Raw genomic sequence first — 23,540 nt, 5'->3', positions numbered from 1 at the left:
CACCACGAGGACTTAGAGCACATTGGGAATCGGGCATTAGAAAATGGGAGAAAATCCAAATAAATAAGTAAATAAATAAAATAACATGAAATGACTTCCCAAAGCTACACATAAGTGAATTGATGAATTGTTTTTTAACCAACTCATTTACATGAACAATACGAATGAAAATCCCCCCCCCCGTGTTCCAGTGAGTCACTTAGAATTGAAGTCAATGTGGCAAATCCATAAACGTAAAAAAAATACTCACTGTTTCAGAAGTATAGACACAAGACGTGAACAATATGTTTGTTGACATGATTTTACTGTGATAAAATCACTTACTAACAGCATCTGCGAAAAGTTGTAGGCAACTTCATGCCATGATGACAGAACACCGTAAACCCTAAAACGGTGGTAAAATTATTATTAAACATCTTTATAGCTCAAATAATACACAAGTTTTAACAAGAATCAATGTAAGTGCTTTAATAAAATTATAAGCTTCACATTTCTGCCTTGTAAACCCTATAAAAATTGGCCCCATTGACTTCCATTGTAAGTGTCTCACTGGAAAACATATTTCATAGATATCTATTCATTGAACAGCATCATTGTGGAATTTATAATGTTGCTAGAGCAACCTCTTGGTGGTTACCATGGCAATAACCAGAAATTATTTTAATTACTGAGATAACAACAGATATTCTTTTAATTATTGATCATACTGAGAGTGATGGTCAACTAGCGACTCACGACAGTAAGTCACCGTTTACGGATGCCATACAAATGAAAGGGGATAGCCGTAAACTGACACCTATCTGCCGCAAAATCACCCTTATAAAGCAGCAATTTTATCGTTGGAAACTCTACATATAATTCATTCTAAAGGGATTTGTTTGTGTTAAACATGTTGAAGAGTAAGGGTGCAGGCGGTAAATTAATTAAGTGATGAGCTGTTTCCTCACAAAAGTAGTTTATTTAGCTTCCTTAAGCATCTCCTCCATAGACACCCATTTAAAAAGAACGGCCTCTAGTCTCCTCGCCAGTGTACCGCCATAGAATGCTATTTTATGCTAAGCTTGTAGGGTCAACCTATTAGAAGGGCTCTGGCAATAACTGCGTTGAAGACGCTCCCAAACACTGCCTGCCAGTTTCAAGCAAATACTAAATTAATCCAAACACCCAGTATTTATTTAACACAGAATTTTTTTAATGAAAATACATTTATATATTCATACCACTAACGACAGAGTTTACCACCGCTACCACCATAGTTCTAGAGTATGTTATTTAAGTCAGGCATAATATCGGCCAACCCGCAAGGGTTCTGCCGCTGCTGCGTTAACATTAGCGCTGTGCTCGTACTACACCGGTGTCCCGCGGTCCGGTTCTGCTGCAGTGACCCGAACTGACCCACATCATCAGGTCAGTGCTGTTCCGACTGCTCGAACCGTTCAAATCTGCTCTGTATGCATTTGGTGTAGTGAAGATGTGGTTTAAATATGATTCAGGTCGGTTCGAGCCGAGCTGAGCGGGTGTGCTCAAGGCCAAAGTCCCGGTTCGGTGTGTTCCGACCCAAGGATGAGAGGGTTTCCTTTATAGCTGTTAACTGTTAACAATTTTGACTGCTTCTACCGAACTTTGAACACGGTTCGAGAAGTGTTTCCTCTGTAACTGTTAAGCTTAACTCTGAATTAAAAATGAATAGTTTATCCAGAAATGGAAAATCTCCAACCATTTACTCACCTTTATGATGTTCTAAACCCGTATGACGTCATTGACTCAGTGTTGGGTGTAATGTATTACTAAGTAATTAATTACAGTAATTAAATTACTTTTTCATTGAGGGAAAAAAGTAAAGTAAGGGATTACTCTTAATTTTTCAGTAATTTAATTACAGTTACTTATGATGTAAATGCTGTGTCCTTCAAGTCGGAGCGATATTTTGTCTGTTTTTATCATCCAGTTGCTTAGTAAAGGAACAGCACACCTCTCCTCAACAAGCCGCTTGATTTGAGGTATTACTCTGTTGCACGAACGTTGCAGGATGTTACACACTGAACATTTACTACTTAGGGGTTTGTTCAAATCACTATGAGCAAATAGCTCTAAATATATATATATATATATATATATATATATATATAAAACTGAACATAGGAATGGAAGCACAGAGAAATGCATAGTTATAAAGATCATTGGAAAGCATTAGGTTGGTTTTCTGTTGTAAAAGTCATAAACCAGTCCATTAATTCTAGTCTACAACTAATCTTGAGCCTGTGGTTATTCTTTGAAGCTCTGATGATTTACATGACTATATTTTTTATTATTTTTTCAGATAAAATGGCTGTTCCTCCAGCATACGCGGACCTTGGAAAGGCTGCGAAGGATGTTTTCAATAAGGGCTACGGTAACGCAGATTTTTAGCTAGCTTTGGTGGTTCTAACACGAGACATTTGATTTATTTTCACATTTGCCTTTATTTTGAACTGTTTTATCTTTACTAAAGGTTTTGGAATGGTGAAACTCGACGTCAAAACCAAGTCTGCAAATGGAGTGGTAAGTAAAAGCTTTCGTTTAGATTTTAAGACAAAATGTTCGCCAGGGTGATTCTCATGAAACCCTTTCAGGAAAATGAACAAGTCCTGTTTTATTCCAAAATGAAAAGAAACCATAAACACATGTGCACTGTTCGGTCATTTTTGACCGAAATCAATTTTGTTCCTTTAATAAAAATGGTTTACTTCATCTGAGTGGCTCGAAGCTTGGCTGCCATCTGAACACACAAAAAACTAATTTGGACTGGATTCGATGAGTTTAGGCCACGTGACAACAAAAGCAACACTTGTGTTATTCGCAGTCAAATTTGACCTGGCTATAGCAAATGAATGGGTGAGACTGTAAGCAATTTTTGGGGGGGAATTTGTCAAATAAAATCAATAATTCCGCCACTATGCAGAACACATACAGACAGAAATTAAGCGGTGAGACTATAACACATCCCCAATGCACAACACACACACTAATTCATCTTGTTATAACATAAATGAATTAGTGGGTCTCTGCTGCCACCTACTGGTTATTCTTGTCATTACATGATTTTCAAGTCATGTAATTGTTCTTTTTCTTTTTTTTTTTGCACCAGATGGCAACAATCTGCCCCCAATATATTACACATTCTCATAATTTCTTCATGTTTCAACTTATAGAAATGTAGGTTTTTACTGTAGTTAAATCTGATTTGCACATATGAGAAATTTCAAGGTAGATAAGATCTAAATAGCATTAAATCCCTCCAAAAATGTACAACTTTAGTGTTTTTATTTTATTAAAGTTACCGTTGTTTTAAATAAAAACGGTAATAAAATTACACGTTTATTGTTTTCGGTCAAATTTGATGAAATTATATTTAAATTGTAAAGTATTTAAACATCATAGTAGTACTCCCTTGGGACTGCCTTTTAATTTTCACTGTTTTCAATAAAAAATAAATAAATAAATAAAAGAAAATCATTGTACAACAGCATAAAAAAATGACTGTTACGGTAATGAGAATTATCATTGAAAACAATGGGAATAGTAAAAGTAAAATGTCTGGATGCGCTACAGTAATGAGAATCGTGTGGAAAAATGTGCTAAAGTGTCCTGAAAATGTCACAATGCAAAAAAAAAAAAAATTGGTCCTAAAGTAGGCTTAATTTTGTGCATAATATAATTACGTTTTTTGTTTTTGTGTTGATTTGGTGTAGAATAAATTGTTTTAATTATTATAAAATTAATAATTATTAAATTATTATTAAATGTATAATAATAATAATTAAATGTATTATTATTAAATGCATTTATTATTATTATTATTATTATTATTATTGAATTTATTTGTATATAAGCATGACATTTTGTTGAGATGTTTACTGAGAATCACCCTCATATGTTCAGCACATAATAATCTTGCTCTTTTCCTGAACAGGAGTTCAAAACGTGTGGCTCATCGAACATGGACACAAACAAGGTCGGTGGGAACCTGGAGACCAAGTACAAGTGGGCCGAATACGGACTGACGTTCACTGAGAAGTGGAACACGGACAACACGCTCGGCACGGAGATCACTGTGGAAGACCAGGTATAGAGACACATGCATCACAAAAATACAGAAAGAAATTGAGCACACAAAAATAACAATTCTGTCATCATTACTCATCATCATGTTGTTCCAAACCTGTATGACTCTCCTCCTGTGGAACAGAGAAAATTAGAAACTAGACAGTCTGCCTAACATGTCACTTTCTGCATTTCTGTTTGACAGATCACTAAAGGACTGAAGCTGACCTTTGACACGACCTTCTCACCGAACACTGGGTACAGTGGCTATTAAATGCCACATCATGAGCCTCGTGAGCAGTAGATGAGGTGATTTTAACTTTAGTTTCTGTTATTTTAATAGCAAGAAGAGTGGCAAAGTTAAGACGGCCTATAAGCGTGAATATGTAAACGTGGGCTGTGATGTGGATTTTGACTTTGCCGGTCCTGCGATTCACGGAGCCGCTGTGGTGGGATACGAGGGCTGGCTCGCCGGCTACCAGATGACCTTTGACTCCGCCAAGTCCAAAATGACCCACAGCAACTTTGCAATCGGATACAAGACCGGTGATTTCCAACTGCACACGAATGTGTGAGTACTGCATGGTCTGTGAACTTTACACAGTTGTTTTAGCAATGCAATTTTAATTTAGAGTGATAAAATCACTTACTAAACCTTTCTGTGTAAAATTATAGCCAATTTTACATGGTTACAAGCCATGACGATGTAATGTCATTGTCAGCAAACCCTAAAATGACCGTAAAAATGACGTTTTGTTTTGTTGTTTTTTTTTTTTTTACGAAATAATAATAAAAGAAAATTCTGCTGCACTGCTCATGCCAACATTTATCTTTTTTGAGAATTTCAGCTTTTTTTTTTTTTTTTCACCCAATTTGTCATGCCCAATTCACAATGCGCTCTAAGACTTCGTGGTGGTGTAGTGACTCACCTCAGTCCGGGTGGTGGAGGACGAATCCCAGTTGCCTCCGCGTCTGAGACCGTCAATCCGCGCAGCTTATCACGTGGCTTGAGCGCGTTGCCACGGAGACATGTGGAGGCTTCACGCCTGGGAGGCTTCATCGGCATCCACGCTCGGCTCACCACGCGCCCCACTGAGAACAAACCACATTATAGCGACCATGAGGAGGTTACCCCATGTGACCCTCCCTAGCAACCAGGCCAATTTGGTTGCTTAGGAGACCTGGCTGGAGTCAATCAGCACGCCCTGGATTCGAACTAGCGAACTTTAGGGGTGGTAGCCAGCATCTTTTACCACTGAGCTACCCAGCTTTTAATGAGATAATTTTTTTTTTTACTGTCTCTGGACAGGTACACCACATGACACTTCTGACTTAAAGCCCAAGAAAAAATCTCGAATTGATTTAAACTCAGGAATTGTAAATATGCTTATCATAGAAGAGAAAATTTTTTATGTATTTTTTTTATTTCCCCTTTTCTCCCCAATTTGGAATGCCTAATTCCCACTACTTAGTAGGTCCTCGTGGTGGTGCGGTTGCTCATCTCAATCCGGGTGGCGGAGGACAAGTCTCAGTTTCCTCCGCTTCTGAGACCGTCAATCTGCACATCTTATCACATGACTCGTTGTGCATGACACCGCGGAGACTCGCAGCATGTGGAGGCTCATGCTACTCTCCACGATCCACACACAACTTACCACACGCCCCATTGAGAGCGAGAACCACTAATCATGACCACGAAGAGGTTACCCCATGTGACTCTACTCTTCCCTAGCAACCGGGCCAATTTGGTTGCTTAGGAGACCTGGCTGGAGTCACTCAGCACGCCCTGGATTCGAACTCGCGACTCCAGGGGTGGTAGTCAGTGTCAGTACTCACTGAGCTACGCAAACCCCCATTTTTTTTTATGTATTTTAAATTTTAAAACAAAAAAAATTGGGGTCAGGTCCTCCATGTGGGATTTTTAGAATGCTAGAAATTATGATTTGAAAAGACGAATGTCTTCATTTCATTTTTGTGTTGTAGAAACGATGGCACAGAGTTTGGCGGCTCTATTTATCAGAAGGTGAATGATACCCTGGAGACGGCGGTGAATCTGGCCTGGACCACCGGCAGTAACAGCACACGCTTCGGCATCGCTGCCAAATACATGCTGGACTCCAGCGCGTCTGTCAGTGTGAGTTTTACTGCGGCACATCTCAAACATTAATCTGGACTGTTTTTGTTGTGGACCTGCGTAAATATAACCTGTGCAGGCAGGATTCTCACACCTTTTGACAAATGAATTTCCATGACTTCTCTATCATGGGCGGTGCTAGGGTTGGGCTACCGGGGCTTAAACCCCAAATGTTTTTAGTAGGACTAGGTAAAAATACTGTTTTTCTGATGCATGCATGCATGCAAGCAAAATGGCCATTGTAATCAAAATATACCCATATGAATCTAATCGAGAGCTTGTGAATAAGAATCGAATCAGGAAATCTGTATCAATACCCAGCCCTAGCATTTAACAAAGCGCTGTATGTGATCATCTCGTCAGGATGTCAAGTACCAGCACTTCGGTATCAAGTCAATACTGGAATATTGAAACTATATTTCAACATTAAGTAATATAATAAGCAATGATAGTATGATACTGGTCTTTCTTCAGTACTGGTAAAATAGCGACTCAGTTCGGTGCCCACACAATGTCTGGCGGCTACTCTCCAGCACTCATGCGTATGCAAGAATAGCACTCGCGACTCACGATTCAGACTGTGAACGCTCAAAATGCCTGTCTTTGTGAGATATTGAAAATTGTGTTGACTTTAGTCCATGCAGATGTAATAAGTACTGGATATTTAGATATGTAACTGGAAAAAAATGAGATATTTAAACAGATGTGCTCGAGCAATCTGCAAACTTTTAAGTCACAAGTCAGGACATTTGCATTATTTGCAAAACTATTTTATTTAGACACATTTCCATGAACCTTGCACACTTTGGCAGGGCTCCAGACTGCGACTAAAATGGTCAAATCTAGTCGCCATTGGCTACAGTCGGGTTGTGTGCGTTCATATGCGGTTTCGTCACATTGATACAATATACGTGATATTGAATACATCTTTAGAGCGTGCACCACTGTGTCTCATGCTCGCTGCACCGCACACATCAACAAACCAGGTGTGAGAGAGTCGTGAACAAATGACTCTTTTGAACCGGGTCTTTTTCATGAATCACCTGAAAAGAACAGGGTTTTAACTCAGGAGCTCAGGTTACTTTGAATCAGATTCACTTTCTCATCTGTCAGTGAGCTCACAACTGGGAGTGCAGACATTTCAAAATAAGAGTCCCATGTGTATTTGGGGCTCCTTGATAATTAAAAGTCATGTATTGTGTACCACTTTTTTTTTTCTTCTTCTGGTAATTATTGACTAGGATTGGAGTAGCACAATAAACTGCATCTTGGATTTCATTCAGTTTGCACTCTTGTTGTGTCTGTGTCATCCAGTAACAGTAAAGAAGGACTAAGGCAATATTTTAAAACAATTTATATACTGTGTGTGTGTGTGTGTGTGTGTATATATATATATATATATATATATATATATATATAAAACATCAAGCTTTTGACACTTAGGACAATTGAGGGACTTGTACACAACTATTACACAAGGTGCAAACATTCATTGATGCTCAAGAAGACAACACACTACTATATGCATACTATATGTAATTATCTGTAATGTAGATTCAGAAGAGCAGTACTAAATAAATATTTTATTGTATAAATTATGAAAGGGGTGTGAACATTTGAGACAAAAGGGAATGCAAACTTATCTTCTCAACTATATATACTGTTTATTAAACCTTCGATTAATTATCAGCTGTCTTTTCTTTGGCTGTATATCTTGTTTCTGAACCGCAATCTAAATTGAGCAATTCTGTGATTTGGAGACTAAAAACAGCCATTTGGCTCCTTAATGTTTCAGTTTAGGAGTTAATGGCTCCGAAGTCATTTTCTCTCATTTACTGTCTGATTTTAACATTACAAACTCACAACAAATCAATGCAATACAATTTTCAATTGTACATGATGTGCATTTTAACCCAATAAAGCCTGACATTTGAAATAACATTCAGAAAATGCAAAAAAAATAAATAATTTCTACCACTCTTGATACATTACGTTTTAAAGGTCATTATCCTCCTGAGACCCAGCAGTTCATTTTTGCGTAGGATATTTGTTATTTACGTTTTTCTACAGTGGTAAATTTTGGGGTATTATTTCATTATTATTTCAATAAACAATTTTTCATATGTATTTCAGGCACTAAACACTATATTGACATTTAAGAATGGGAAATTGTAAATATATATATATATATTTTTTTTTCTCCCCAATTTGGAATGCCCAATTCCCAATGCGCTCTAAGTCCTCGTGGTGGCGTAGTGACTCGCCTCAATCTGGGTGGCGGAGGACGAATCTCAGTTGCCTCCGCGTCTGAGACCGTCAATCCGTGCATCTTATCACGTGGCTTGTTGAGCGCGTTACCGTGGAGACATAGCGCATGTGGAGGCTTCACGCTATTCTCCGCAGCATCCACGTCACAACTCACCACGCGCCCCACCGAGAACGAGAACCACATTATAGCGACCACGAGGAGGTTACCCCATGTGACTCTACCCTCCCTAGCAACCGGGCCAATTTGGTTGCTTAGGAGACCTGGCTGGAGTCACTCAGCACACTGTGGATTAAAACTCGCGACTCCAGGTGTGGTAGTCAGCGTCTTTACTCGCTGAGATACCCAGGCCCCATTTTCGATGACTTCTACAGGCCAGGAAAACACATTTTTAAAATCTCTGCATAACCCTGTATATGTCACACGCAAACTGTTCTGTAAGCCTACAAACAACCTATTTTACATGCAGTACTGTAAAGACACTTTTCTGTCAGTGAAATGCTTCTGTCACTAAACAGCATTTGTATTTGCCTCTCAGGCTAAAGTGAATAATGCCAGCCTGGTTGGAATTGGCTACACTCAGACATTAAGACCAGGTAAGTTTGTATGTGTTTTATGAGCAATATATAGACATTCTGGGGTGAAGCATGATCCATATTTTACTCGTTAATATCTTTAGGTGGAATATAATTTCAGTGCATTTCTATTGAGTGTGTGTTCTGTAACTTTGTACATGTGGTGTGTGTGCTCAGGAGTGAAGCTGACTCTATCTGCCCTGGTGGATGGAAAGAGCATCAACGCTGGAGGCCATAAACTGGGTCTGGGACTCGAGCTGGAGGCGTAACACCCAACCCATCCCATTCGCCAGCAGACGTCTGCCATTGTGTATTTCTGGCTCACGGGAAATATCTGGATAGGGAAGCTTGTGATATCCAGACATGCATCTGTTTGCTGATAGATCACAGTCACTCCTTCAGTTTAAACTGAATGCTGAAGCCAAATCTAAACATTGTGTGATGTCTTATATATTTGCTGTATACTATCCTGAAATACATCTCTCCCCAAACCAAAGCTTCCAATCTGTAATGGCTTTCTTAACATTATCATCCTGTTCATTGTGAGAGGAGATGAGCATGATGTTTTGAGTGTTTAAAGGGACAGTTCGTTCAAAAGTGAAAATTCGGTCATTATATACTCTCCCTCATGTCGTTCCAAATAAGAATCTTTACGCAGCTGCTTTCCGTAAAACGACAGTTCATTGTGACCACAATTGTTAAGAAGAAAAAGCACCATAAAAGTAGTCCATATGTCTTGTGCACCAAATATTTAAAGTCTTCTGTAGTCATACAGTAGCTATGTGTGGGGAACAGACTGAAATTTTAGTCTTTATTCAATGAAAACCTTTACCTCCACCACAGCTCTCAAATATACAGATCCCATTTCCCCTGCAATACCTTTATCCATCCCGAAATTACAAAAATCAACCATGGTAACCTATGGTATTTGTAGTAAAACCATAGTAATAATACAGGTAATCCAAAACTATGGTAATAAAATTATTATTCTGCCAAAAAAAAAAAAAAAAAAAGTGGTACCTACAGACCACTAATTAACCATGGTGTTATTATAGTAAATCTATAGTTACTGCATTAAAACCATGGTTAATGTTCATAAGGGATGAACAAAGGTAATGTGAAGGAATGCAAAACTATTGTGAGGGAAAGCAAAAAAAATATCACGATTAGATGAAATAAGTCTCATGAATGTCCTGCGGTTCTCGCAATATTCGTTCTCATGGAACCGAACACGACACAACAGTTCAAATATCTATAATCCTTGGAAAAAGGTGCGTAAAGATTCTTAAAACATTCTCCTTTTGTGATCCAAAGAAAACAAATGACTGCGTACGGGTTTGGAATAACATGAGAGTGAATAAATAATGACAGAATTTATAATTGATTGTTGAAATGTTCCTTGAATATTGATTTGAATGGACAATCAATCTTCTCCTGCTTTAGAGATTACCAGCACCTTGGAAAATCTGCACATGAAAGTGTTTTATTCCTGCTGCATTTGTGTGTTGATTTCTGGTGTGGCCGTTGGTGTTAGTCAGCTTTATCGTGATGTTAAAGCGGGTTCTCTCAGTGTGAGATGTTTGGAGATCCTAAACTGTGTCTTGTCTGTACACAAGAAGACCCGAAACACTCGAATAGATGTGTATGAGGGCGACGTAAACCGCGCAAGCACTCTTGTGTGTCAACCTTTGCAATAAAGTCTTTAAACTGGAGTCAGTTTGTGTTTGTAGAACTATGTGAATCGAACTGGATATGATGCGTTCAAATGACTGACCCTTCACTAAGCTCCACCCACTGCTAGCTCAGAAAAACAGCGCAATTATCAGTAAAATTTGCTAATGGATTTTAATTGTAAAAAGGCATAAATGAAATATATTAATTGTGCAACAATGCAATAAAAACTGTGGAGACTGAGAAAAGAAAAGCTTTATTTCATAGCAATTACAACTTTATCGTGATATTGCGCAGTTATTTGAGGCCAGTGGCGTAGCCAGGGGTGGGCCAGGGTCTAATTTGGGAATATTACAGATTACGTCAAATATATATTTATAAAATAGTTTAAAAAATGCATAAATTCTGATTTCTGAAAGCTTGAAAGAGCTGTTTGAATGTGCCACCTTTTTGTTGTTAAAAAAAATTTGGCCTATCCATTTTTATTGAGGCCCACCCAAATGTTATTTCCTGGCTATGCCCTCGTTTGAGACAACTGTGATTATTGGGCATTCAAATTCCAATCAAATTTTAATTCCCAAATAAGCGAATATACAGTACTGTATAAATGCCATGAACGGCACATTTGTGTGTCATTCAGTTGAACTCCGAGTCCGAGTGTCACTGAGACCCACCGCAGAGGTCAACAAGCTCCTGTCCTGAAGAGCGTGTGAATCGCTCTGATGCGCGCTTGTCAGCAGAGGCCCGTGCCAAACTCCTGCGAAAATATGAACAAACAAGTATAAACTTTGATAGGGAACGCAAAGCGCTCCGGTTTCACTTTAAACGATCATGTGTAAGGGCAAATGTTCCTGGTTCATACACGCGGTGTTAATGACACGCAGTGATGAAGAGGAGGAGATGCACACTTTATTTCTGTGGAGTGATGAAATGATGAATGAAATCTCAAAGGTTTTGCTTCATGACAAATAAGGGCTTGTGAGTCGTGGGTTTAATCAGAGCATTAAAATAACGTGTGAAAGTGAAGAAATTAGGAATGAAATATTTTACTATTGCATAATATAAAAATTTAAATTATATAAATATAATAAAATATATATTAAAATTACATTTTATTTTTTATTTTAAAAATTAGAAAATATACGAGTATCAAGTTATAATTGACCAAAACTAAAGTTGACCAAAAACAGACATATTTTAAGCATTTAGAAATATTTAGATATTTAAAACATGTCATTCATAAGTTTTTAAAGCCTTAAAAGGAAATCATAGTTTATCCCTATTATGAAGCACACATGCAGAAAAAATGTATGACAATTAATCGTCATAATCGCAATTATTTCTTTGACAATCGTGAAAGCCCTTAACGAGACAATTAATCATCATAATTGCAATTATTTCTTTGACAATTAATCATGAAAGCCCTTAACGAGACAATTAATCGGCATAATCGCAATTATTTCTTTGACAATTAATCGTGAGAGCCCTTAACGAGACAATTAATCGGCATAATCGCAATTATTTCTTTGACAATTAATCGTGAAAGCCCTTAACGAGGCAATCGTCATAATCGCAATAATTTCTTTGACAATTAATCGTGAACGCCCTTAACGAGACAATCGTTATAATCGCAATAATTTATTTGACAATTAATCGTGAAAGCCCTTAACGAGACAATTAATCATCATAATCGCAATTATTTCTTTGACAATCATGAAAGCCCTTAACGAGACAATCATCATAATAGCAATTATTTCTTTGGCAGTCATGAAAGCCCTTAACGAGACAATTCATCGCCATAATCGCAATAATTTCTTTGACAATTAATCTTGAAAGCCCTTAACGAGACAATCGTCATAATCGCAATCATTTCTTTGACAATTAATCGTGAATGCCCTTAACGAGACACTCGTCATAATCGCAATAATTTATTTGACAATTAATCGTGAACGCCCTTAACGAGACACTTGTCATAATCTTAATAATTTATTTGACAATTAATCGTGAAAGCCCTTAACGAGACAATTAATCGGCATAATCGCAATTATTTCTTTGACAATTAATCGTGAAAGTCCTTAACGAGACAATTAATCATCATAATCGCAATTATTTCTTTGACAATTGTGAAAGCCCTTAACGAGACAATTAATCATCATAATCGCAATTATTTCTTTGACAATTAATCATGAAAGCCCTTAACGAGACAATTAATCATAATAATTGCAATAATTTCTTTGGCAATTAATCGTGAGCGCCCTTAACGAGACGATCATCATAATCGCAATAATTTCTTTGACAATTAATCGTGAGCGCCCTTAATGAGACAATTAATCATCATAATCGCAATTATTTCTTTGACAGTTAATCGTGAAAGCCCTTAACAAGACAATTAATCATCATAATCGCAATTATTTCTTTGGCAATTAATCGTGAGCGCCCTTAACGAGACAATTAATCATCATAATCGTAATAATTTCTTTGACAATTAATCATCATAGCCCTTAATGAGACAATTAATCATCATATTCGCAATAATTTCCTTGACAATTAATCGTGAGCACCCTTAATGAGACAATTAATCGTCATAATCGCAATTATTTCTTTGACAGTTAATCGTGAAAGCCCTTAACAAGACAATGAATCATCATAATCGCAATTATTTCTTTGACAATTAATCGTGAAAGCCGTTAACGAGACAATTCATCGTCATAATCGCAATTATTTCTTTGACAATTTTACTGAGAATAAAAACTTGAAAATTGAGTGATAAGTGGTGAGCTGAAAGGCAAAAGACACAGAAATTTGCACTGCTGTTTCAAGTTTGTTACAATTATTATTATTGCACTTTTTTTTTACTTTTATTATTATGTTTTATACAATGTGCATATAAGAGGCTCTTAAGTTTTGTATTGTAATTTCGTTGAAGAAATATGCGTAGTGCTGTCATGTGTAATAGCCCTATTTAACACACCTGATTCAACTCATCAACTCCTTAGCATCATCCATGACCTGAATTGGGTGGGTCAGATCCAAAATGTACTGGGAATACTCCAGAACAAGGGCTGTCACGATTATGAAATTTGGCTGATGATTAATTGCAAAAGAAAAATTGCGATAATGACCATTAATTGTCTCGTTAAGGGCTTTCACGATTAATTGTAAAAGAAATAATTGCGATTATGACGATTAATAGTCTCGTTAAGGGCTTTCATGATTAATTGTCATATACATGTTTTCTGCATGTGTGCTTCATAATAGGGATAACCTATGATTTCCTTTTAAGGCTTTAAAAACTTATGACATGAAAAATAATGTTTTAAATATCAAAATATATCTAAATGCTTAAAATATGTCTCTGTTTTTGGTCAACTTTAGTTTTGGTCAATTTTAACTTATAAATAAAATGTAATTTTTATATATATTTTAATATATTTATATAATTTACATTTTTATAATATTATGCAATAGTAAATTTTTATATCCTAATTTCTTCACTTTCACACGTTATTTTAATGCTCTGATTAAACCCACGACTCACAAGCCCTTATTTGTCATGAAGCAAAACCTTTGAGATTTCATTCATCATTTCATCACTCCACAGAAATAAAGTGTGCATCTCCTCCTCTTCATCACTGCATGTCATTAACACCGCGTGTATGAACCAGGAACATTTGCCCTTACACATGATCGTTTAAAGTGAAACCGGAGCGCTTTGCGTTCCCTATCAAAGTTTATACTTGTTCGTTTATATTTTCGCGGGAGTTTGCATGGGCCTCTGCTGACAACGCGCATCAGAGCGATTCACACGCTCTTCAGGACAGGAGCTTGTTGACCTCCGCGGTGGGTCTCAGTGACGCTTGGACTCTTTCAGCTGAATGACACACAAAGGTGCCGTTCATGGCATTTATACTGTAAATTCTCTTAAAATTCCCTTATCTGGGAATTAAAATGTGATTGGAATTTGAATGCCCAATAATCGCGGTTGTCTCAAATAACTGCGATCAGACGGTTATTTAGTAATCGCGACAGGCCTAACTGTAACACACATGTTCTTGAAAACCGAGATTCTGTTCCAAAACCTAGTGAACTGCCTTGCTGTCAACTGCCTACATAAGCAGCTCCGCTCTGAGGCAAGCGTCCTAACTGAAATTGATGGAACCTCATAAGCGATCGATTTGGAACACTTTACATTGACAGCAACTCTGTGCTTCATACAAATATCACTCTTTGCGTGAAGCGCATGTGAGACTCGACTTACAATTGATTCCACAGTAGTTTGCTAAGTTAATGCGATACTCAAATAAGCATAAAACTATGTAATGCATTTTATCAATACTTTCCAGTGTATTTGAAATCCAATCAAAATCAATCAAATTGCTTTCATTTCCCAAATTGCTTGATTTATTTTCTTGTCGCAATGCATTCTGGAAATTAGGCCCAAAAGAAGGTATCTAGACCAAACATTTGGAACAGCCTTTACGTCAGGAAGGCAGCTCACTAGGTTTTGGAACTAAGTGTTTTTGGAAGTTCCTTCAGTCTGTTATAGCACTTAGTGTCTCCTACGAGCTCAGAGTTTGAATGCTAGCGTAAGTCCGTCACCCACAGTGAGCATGCTCAGATTCACTCTGACGTCTTTGTGAAGTTTCTCGTTCATTTTATCGATGCTGATGGAGTCCACATCACCCTCTGCTGGATTCACTACTCGCCCGCTCCACAGGACCTGAGATAACGGGTCACCAGAGTTTCATTAAATTATGAGAAAAAATCAAGAATGATGGTTGGTTAAAAGTGAAATATAAAGTTATTCCAAAGAGGTGTGTGTGTTTGTATTAGTGGTGGTGATATTGTCCATTTCTTCAAGTTACGCCTTTGTGCCTGTAGATGGCGCCAAATGACCGTCTTTTTTTATTTTATTTTTTTATTCCCTTTTCTCGCAATTTGGAATGCATAATTCCCACTACTTAGTAGGTCCTCGTGGTGGCGCAGTTGCTCACCTCAATCCGGGTGTCGGAGGACAAGTCTCAGCTGCCTCCGCTTCTGAGACCGTCAATCCACGCATCTTATCACGTGGCTCGTTGTGCATGACACCGCGGAGAATCCCAGCATGTGGAGGCTCATGCTACTCTCCACGATCCATGCACAAATTACCACACGCCCCACTGAGAGCGAGAACCACTAATCATGACCATGAGGAGGTTACCCCGTGTGACTCTACCCTCCCTAGCAACTGGGCCAATTTGGTTGCTTAGGAGACCTGGCTGGAGTCACTCAGCAGATCCTATATTCGAACTCGCGACTCCAGGGGTGGTAGCCAGCGTCAGTACTCGCTGAGCTACCCAGGCTGACTGTCTTTTAAGTAACTGCATTGAACCAAAAGCAGTCATTCACGACCAGAACAAGTCTAATTGTACTTTATTAAAATTCTACTAAGAGACTTCAGCCTTGCAGAGTGTTTAAGCATCATAAGTGTTTCCCCACAAATGGCACAAAGCACATCTATCATATTCTGAACTGTTGAGCATGACTTTTTATAAAGCTGTACAAAAAAAGAACAATACGAGTTTCAGTATCGTCCGTATGTCATTGTAATGTGTGGTCATGATTTGCTTTTATGATTTGTTTTCACCACAAATGTATTTTCCCTATATTTTGTCAAATGCTGGGCTTGATTTTTTCCAAGACAGAGAAAATGTTCAAGAAAAGCCTAATAATATCTTACACTGTGCATCAAAGCACAACATTTCCATTTGTAATTCATGTAATTTTAACTGTATGGTCTTCAATCATTTTAACACTTTTATAAATTGGGGATTATATTTTTGTGCATACCTATAACAAACGACATGCCTCCTCATTCACAAACAAGATGACTGTGTGGGTCGTTCATTTAGTTCACGAACAAGTTTACCAGTACTTTCAGTTCGTTCATAAACGACACCTTATCTCGTTAAGAATCAAATGACCAACAAGTACTAGTTAATTGAAGTGCCGCATTCGTTCAGAGGGTTGAACCAATGATATGCTCCTTCACAGCAAGCACTCGAATGCTATTGGCTCGCGCTGAAGTCAGTCTATACAGGCATGAACAGCATTAGAGCTCATTGGCTTCCAAAGGGAGGGACGTCAGTGAACGAGAAATACGATTCGTTCACTTAAAAGATTCATTCAAAAAGACTTATTCCATATATGTAATTATGGAAGCCCTGAACCGCAATGTGAAAGAAAAATTCACTAGTTGATTTTTTTCTTTAGCTGTCTTAGTGCCTTCCCTATGTTCTACAAAAAAAAATTATAATTCAAATTCTCAGGGGGCCTGGGTAGCTCAGCGAGTATTGACACTGACTATCACACATGGAGTCGCGAGTTCGAATCCAGGGTGTGCTGAGTGACTCCAGCCAGATCTCCTAAGCAACCAAATTGGCCCCATTGCTAGGGAGGGTAGAATCACATGGGGTAACCTCCTCGTGGTTGCGATTAGTGGTTCTTGCTCTCAATGAGAGCGTGTGGTAAGTTGAGCGTTGATCGCGGAGACTAGCATGAGCCTCCACATGCTGTGAGTCTCTGCGGTGTCATGCACAACGAGCCAAGTGATAAGATGCGCAGATTTTTTTCTCTCTGAATTTTTTCATTTTTTCATGAAAATTTTTTTTTTCCTCTGAAAATTTTTTTTTCCCTCAAGATGCAATAAATGTGAATTTTTTTCTTGCTAACTAACAATTAGCATGCAGTACCAACCTCTGCCACCAGGTGCCACTATCAGTAAGCATGAACTCTTATGGTAACAAAGTGACAGAATGTCTGTTTTACTTTATCTGCTGATTTTAAAATGTTATGTTATAGTATCATACAGAAACAAGAATGTTTTGCAAATCTTAATAAAGAAAAAAACGTGTTAGTCTTCCAAAACATGAAATCCAAAATTAAATGAATATACCTCCGGCTATGTATGTTTAATATGGCATTCTTTGTGAAGTGTGACAACGGGAGTTACTTCACCACTGGGAATATCGATGCTGCTGTTGATATTGTGCTTTTTTAAATTGTTGGGCTATGTAAACATTAAGTATTACACTATAACTATATATTTATAAATCAACAGATAAAAGTCCACAGGCATTCTGTCACCTTGTAAGTATAAGACATTTATGCTTAAAAGTTGATTTTTCAGAAAGAGTAAAAATCTGTGGAGAATTTGTTTATTTTTTTATTTTGTAGGACATAGGCTCCAGATGGCAATAAGACACATAAACAAATTCAGCTAGTTAAAAAACAAATTTCACCTTGCGGTTCAGGGCTTCCGTATGTAATAACTTACATTATCTATGGCAATTATTCCTCCTTTCCTGACCAGCTGCAGAGATTTCTCATAGTAGTTGTCGTAGTTCTGTTTATCAGCATCAATGAAGACAAAATCAAACGTCTCAGCTTCACCTGCAGCCAACAGCTCATCTAATGACAAAAGCCATAATCTTACATAATCAAAACGTTATTTGATTATAAATTACAGTTCAAAATGCTTCTTGAAAGAATCCAGATCTTACCAAGTGTTTTCAGTGCCGGCTGCAGACGAAGGTCGATTTTGCGTTCAACGCCTGCCTAAGAGTATTTCAGAAGAAAAAAAGGAAGATTATTAGATTTATGATTATTAGAAGTTTGATTCTGCCAAACATCTCCTTCTGTGTTTCACAGAAGAAAAAAAATCACACGGGTTTGGAACAACATGAGGGTGAGTTCATTTTAAAGAATATTGCTCACTCTCTGTGTTACTCGCCTCTTTCCAGAAGGGTCTACCAATGTTGGTGTATTCCTCATTTATGTCACATCCAATCACCTTTCCATCTTCCGGTAGCACGAGAGCAATACTCAATGCGTTATAGCCTGTATATACACCTAAAGCATACACATACACAGTTCAGCATTATTGTTTACATAGATGAGTGTTTCTAGAATGTTTTAGAATTAATAATAATACCAATTTCGAGAGCCTTCTTGGCCTTGATTAACTGAGCCAAATTTGCCATCAACTGCGACTGCTCACACGCCACCATGATGAAATTCCATTTATGATCCATAGTTTTCTATAAAATGAAATACATTCAAATTAGAATTAAATTCCATCTTCAGTAACAAGACATCTATTAAACACAATTACCTGTTAGGTCTTGGGACTTCAGTATCTAAAATCTATGTAGACTACATCTATATCAATGCAAACTAAAGACTATTAGGGATTGAGCTCTTCGACACATATCTACCAAATAAACTGCACTCATCATATGATTTAATGGGGTCTTCAATATACAAAATAATTGTAAGTAAAGAATAAAACTTTGCAATGCAATATGAGTTCAGATTTTGTTCTTTTAAATGATAAAGACTAATAATAAACTTGGAGATGGAATTAAGAGTAAGCGGGTATTACCAGGCGCAGTTTTTTAAGGGCAGGGTGCTCTCTCAGAGAATGATTCAGGAGATATTGCATCACAGGGTCATCCTTACCACCCACGTGACTTTTACCCGATGACATTCTTGAGAATTTCGATTTGCGTTTGCCTTGAGAAAGAATAAATTAAGAAATTACTTTTGAATATGAAATATATACAAGTGCAAATTGAATAAGACAAAACATTCTTTTAATTTTATTATTACATATGCCAAATTTTACAGAAATTTGATTTCTTGAAATGGCAAAATATATTTCTATATTATATACAATGCAGCTGACCTGAATTTTTAAATCCTTATGATTTTCAAAGTCATGAGCCAATATTTTTTGTGTGCCATTTAGCTTAGGAAAAACAAAATAATAATATATATACACACACTGGCGGCCACAAGTTTGGAATAATGTACAGATTTTGCTGGATACTGGTACTTTAATTCACCAAAGTGGCATTCAACTGATCAAAATGTGTAGTCAGGACATTACTGATGTTAAAAACAGCACCATCACTATTTGAAAAAAGTCATTGGACAACAGATAATTGGAAAAGAGTGTTATGGATCTTAACCCCATTGAGCTTTTGTGGGATCAGCTAGACTGTAAGGTGCGTGAGAAGTGTCCGACAAGACAGACACATCTATGGCAAGTGCTACAGGAAGTGAGGGGTGAAATGTCACCTGAGTATCTGGACAAACTGACAGCTAGAATAACAAGGATCTGCAAAGCTGTCATTGCTGCACATGGAGGATTTTATGATGAGAACTCTTTGAAGTAGTTTAAGAAGTTCTGAACATTTTGTTCAAATTGTAATAGTAATTTATCACATTATTAATGTCCTGACTATACATTGAGATCAGGTGAATGCCACTTCAGTGAATAAAAGTACCAATTTCTTTCCATAAGAGCAAAACCTTACAGTCTAGCTGATCCCACAAAAGCTCAATGGGGTTAAGATCCATAACACTCTTTTCCAATTATCTGTTGTCCAATGTCTGTGTTTCTTTGCCCACTCTAAACTTTTCTTTTTGTTTTTCTGTTTCAAAAGTGTCTTTTCCTTATCAATTCTTCCCATAAGGCCTGCACCCCTGAGTCTTCTCTTTACTGTTGTACATGAAACTGGTGTTGAGCGGGTAGAATTCAATGAAGCTGTCAGCTGAGGACATGTGAGGCGTCTATTTCTCAAACTAGAGACTCTGATGTACTTATCCTCTTGTTTAGTTGTACATCTGGTCTTCCACATCTCTTTCTGTCCTTGTTAGAGCCAGTTGTTCTTTGTCTTTGAAGACTGTAGTGTACACCTTTGAATGAAATCTTTCAAAGCATTGTATAGCCTTCATTCCTCAAAACAATGATTGACTGATGAGTTTCTAGAGAAAGCTGTTTCTTTTTTGCCATTTTTGACCTAATATTGACCTTAAGACATGCCAGTCTATTGCATACTGTGGCAACTCAAAGACAAACACAAGATTAATTTAATGAACCAAATATCTTTCAACTGTGTTTGATATAATGGCAAGTGATTTTCTAGTACTAAATGATCAATTTAGCATGATTACTCAAGGATAAGGTGTTGGAGTGATGGCTGCTGTCTAGATTTGATCAAAAATGACTTTTTTCAAATAATGATGGTGCTGTTTTTTACATCAGTAATGTCCTGACTATACTTTGTGATCAGATGAATGCCACTTTGGTGAATTAAAGTACCAATTTCCTTCCGAAACAGCAAAATCTGTACATTATTCCAAACTTTAGGCCACCAGTGTATTTACATCTTAAAACCCCTCAACTGACTTGTCAACCAATTGCAAGGATTTCCTTTCTGTGCTGTCTAAGATCATTGTGCAGACTTGTATCATATAAAACAATTTATAATAAAGGGATATTAAAAAAAAAAAGATACAAAAAATAAATAACAAATGTACATCTTTAAACTTGTTTTATTTTCTGTGTTTTGTTTTTGTATCTTTTACCTGTTAAAAAGTGCACTGTACATATTTTGTGTGTATGTTCAATGCTTAATAATAATTTTAAAAAACATAATTAAAAAAATAAGGTCTTGTAAACATGATTGCTTGATTGTACTTGCTTTATGACTACGTATTCCCCTGTTAAATATCATAATAATAAAATAATAATAATAAAAATAAAAAGAACATGAACTTTAAACCGCAGAGCCGAATTACCGTAAACAGGGTTGTGAGGGTTACTTTTGAAATGTATTTCACTACAGATTACAGAATACATGCTGTAAAATGTAATTTGTAACGTATTCCGTTAGATTACATTAAGGTCAGTAATGTAATCTAAATACTTTGGATTACTTCTTCAGCACTGGTAGATTTTTTCACTTGTTTTGACTATAAAAACTCTGCCAGTACAGTAAGACAAAATACACATGTTAAAAATACATTCTCTGAAAAACCAAATTATCTTATGCAGTGTTGTTTCTAAAACAAGAGAAATCAAATTGATCTTGTTTTAAGGATTTTTAGATATTTTTACAGGAAAACAATACAAATAAATATTATCAAGAATATGATTTTTGCCCGAATATCAAAGGTCTTACTAGAAAAATAGAAATTATGATCTAATGTGAATTTTCTTGATAAAAAAAATATGATCGTGCTGTAACATGTGCATGTAAAATGGCTAGAAATAGCATTTTAGCTTAGCGTAAAGCTAACAATTTACACAAGATTTATTTCTATTTCTTCTGCTCTAAACTTACTTCAAACTTACTTCTCTGTCTGCTCGTATGAATGTAACACATCATAAGAAAGTGTTTCACCGCTGTTCAAATGCACTTTGGATCACATCATTTATATGTATAAATGTTTTCCATCTGAAAGGACGAAATATTAAATGAAACAAATGACAATAAAATGCAAAGTAATCTCTTCAGTAATCTAAATACTTTTAGAATGTAACTGTATTCTAATTACCAATGATTTAAATTGTAACTGTAGTGGAATACAGTTACTTATATTTTGTATTTTAAATATGTAATCCCGTTACATGTATTCCGTTACTCCCCAACCCTGACATGTGCAAAACGCGTTTTTAAATCGGTTGTTATATTTTTAAATAAGCCTTTGCCAGCCTTTTTTAATACCCTTCTCTGTCATGTTTTTGTATGAGGTTGCGATGTTAAATATTCAACATTTGAAAAAAGATGTTTGCTAGTGTGATTGCTTTAGCACTGCTTTTAAAAGCACCCGGAAGTCGCGGTTTGCGTTGGTAATGGAAAAGTGTCCAGAGAAACAAGAGTTTTTGTTGATTTTTCTGGGACAGTTCTAGTTTGTCGCTTGTGTAGCTGATGCAAACTTTGAACATGCGCATATACTTTGAGCATTACGACAGGACCTTCGTTTACATGTTTTTCTGAATCGTCACGTGACCGCGCATATGCGCATGCAGCTTTAATTATTATTATTATTATTTTTATTATTTTTTATTATTATTATTATTATTATTATTATGTAATAAAGACTAACACGGCCGTAATTTGCGATAACGTGTAATTTATTCATAAATTATTTTTAATTTAATTTTACTTAATTTTCACTGAAATGCTTATATAATGTATTACGTCACTATCATCTCTAAAATATGCTGCTTAAAGGGAGTTTGTGCTCTGAAAAGTTGTAACTCACAGGTGTATCAGGTGTGGATTTTCTCTTCTGTGAATGCTGCTGCCTCTGACTTGCTGTAAAATGGCTTCAGTTTTGGGGGTGGAGATTGATAATACAAATCATGAATATTAAACATGACAGATCGTTTTGTTTTAGAACAATGCTTGGAGAAATGAAACACAGACAGCCGTTATTAGAAAACCTCTTTGTTCCTGTTAGAATTAATTCCACTGAGTTACTCAAGCTTCACATTCCTCTCTTAAACTGCCCTGACTCCTAAAATTACTCTAAATTTTGCTCATTTCTTATTAACTCGTATTACTCTTATTCTCATTTTACAATATGCATTTGCTTGGAAGTGATTTTTGCTTTTTCAAGGCATTTAATTCTCAGTAATGGAGTAATTATCTTTTTGCCCGACTGTGAAATGAACAAGGTTCAGTCTGGCAAAAAATAGCTCTCACTAGATATGCATGTTATTTGTCGTGTATTAACAACTGTTAGGCTATAAGTATAAAGCAGTTTGTAGCTCATTGACAAAAGCTTGTCCGAGGTGATTTTATACATACATATTTTTAAAATATTTTTATTTTATATATATATATATATATATATATATATATATATATATATATATATATATATATATATATATATTATTATTATTATTATTATTATTATTATATATACAGTATATATATATTATTATATATACAGTAAATGTATCTATATATAT

General features: G+C 36.4%; 2 protein-coding genes across 3 annotated transcripts; one reads left to right on the top strand and one right to left on the bottom strand.

Annotated features, from left to right (window-relative positions):
• The first annotated feature begins 1,287 nt into the window (after nucleotides 1–1,287).
• Nucleotides 1,288–10,770, top strand: LOC127426678 (voltage-dependent anion-selective channel protein 2-like). 2 transcript variants are annotated; one of them, XM_051673637.1, is made up of 10 exons: nucleotides 1,314–1,407; nucleotides 1,949–2,000; nucleotides 2,321–2,392; nucleotides 2,492–2,541; nucleotides 3,953–4,105; nucleotides 4,289–4,341; nucleotides 4,427–4,654; nucleotides 6,067–6,217; nucleotides 9,022–9,079; nucleotides 9,236–10,770. In XM_051673637.1, the coding sequence occupies exons 3-10, from the start codon at nucleotides 2,326–2,328 to the stop codon at nucleotides 9,325–9,327; spliced, it is 852 nt and encodes a 283-aa protein (XP_051529597.1). In that variant the 5' UTR covers nucleotides 1,314–1,407; nucleotides 1,949–2,000; nucleotides 2,321–2,325; the 3' UTR covers nucleotides 9,328–10,770. The 2 variants fall into 2 exon arrangements, with proteins under 2 accessions (XP_051529596.1, XP_051529597.1); XM_051673636.1 differs by lacking the exon at nucleotides 1,949–2,000 and having other exon boundaries at nucleotides 1,288–1,407.
• A 3,914-nt stretch (nucleotides 10,771–14,684) lies between these two features.
• On the bottom strand, nucleotides 14,685–22,868 carry LOC127426682 (catechol O-methyltransferase domain-containing protein 1-like). Its single transcript, XM_051673641.1, has 7 exons — nucleotides 22,826–22,868; nucleotides 19,152–19,282; nucleotides 18,702–18,807; nucleotides 18,497–18,619; nucleotides 18,271–18,321; nucleotides 18,045–18,178; nucleotides 14,685–15,449 (listed from the first exon to the last, which is right to left on the bottom strand). Exons 2-7 carry the CDS (start codon nucleotides 19,254–19,256, stop codon nucleotides 15,297–15,299), a joined length of 672 nt encoding a protein of 223 aa, XP_051529601.1. The 5' UTR covers nucleotides 19,257–19,282; nucleotides 22,826–22,868; the 3' UTR covers nucleotides 14,685–15,296.
• Between the last annotated feature and the right edge of the window lie 672 nt (nucleotides 22,869–23,540).

Source organism: Myxocyprinus asiaticus, chromosome 36 (assembly GCF_019703515.2).
Source record: "Myxocyprinus asiaticus isolate MX2 ecotype Aquarium Trade chromosome 36, UBuf_Myxa_2, whole genome shotgun sequence".
NCBI lineage: Eukaryota > Metazoa > Chordata > Actinopteri > Cypriniformes > Catostomidae > Myxocyprinus > Myxocyprinus asiaticus.
This window is presented reverse-complemented; position numbering and strand designations above follow the sequence as displayed.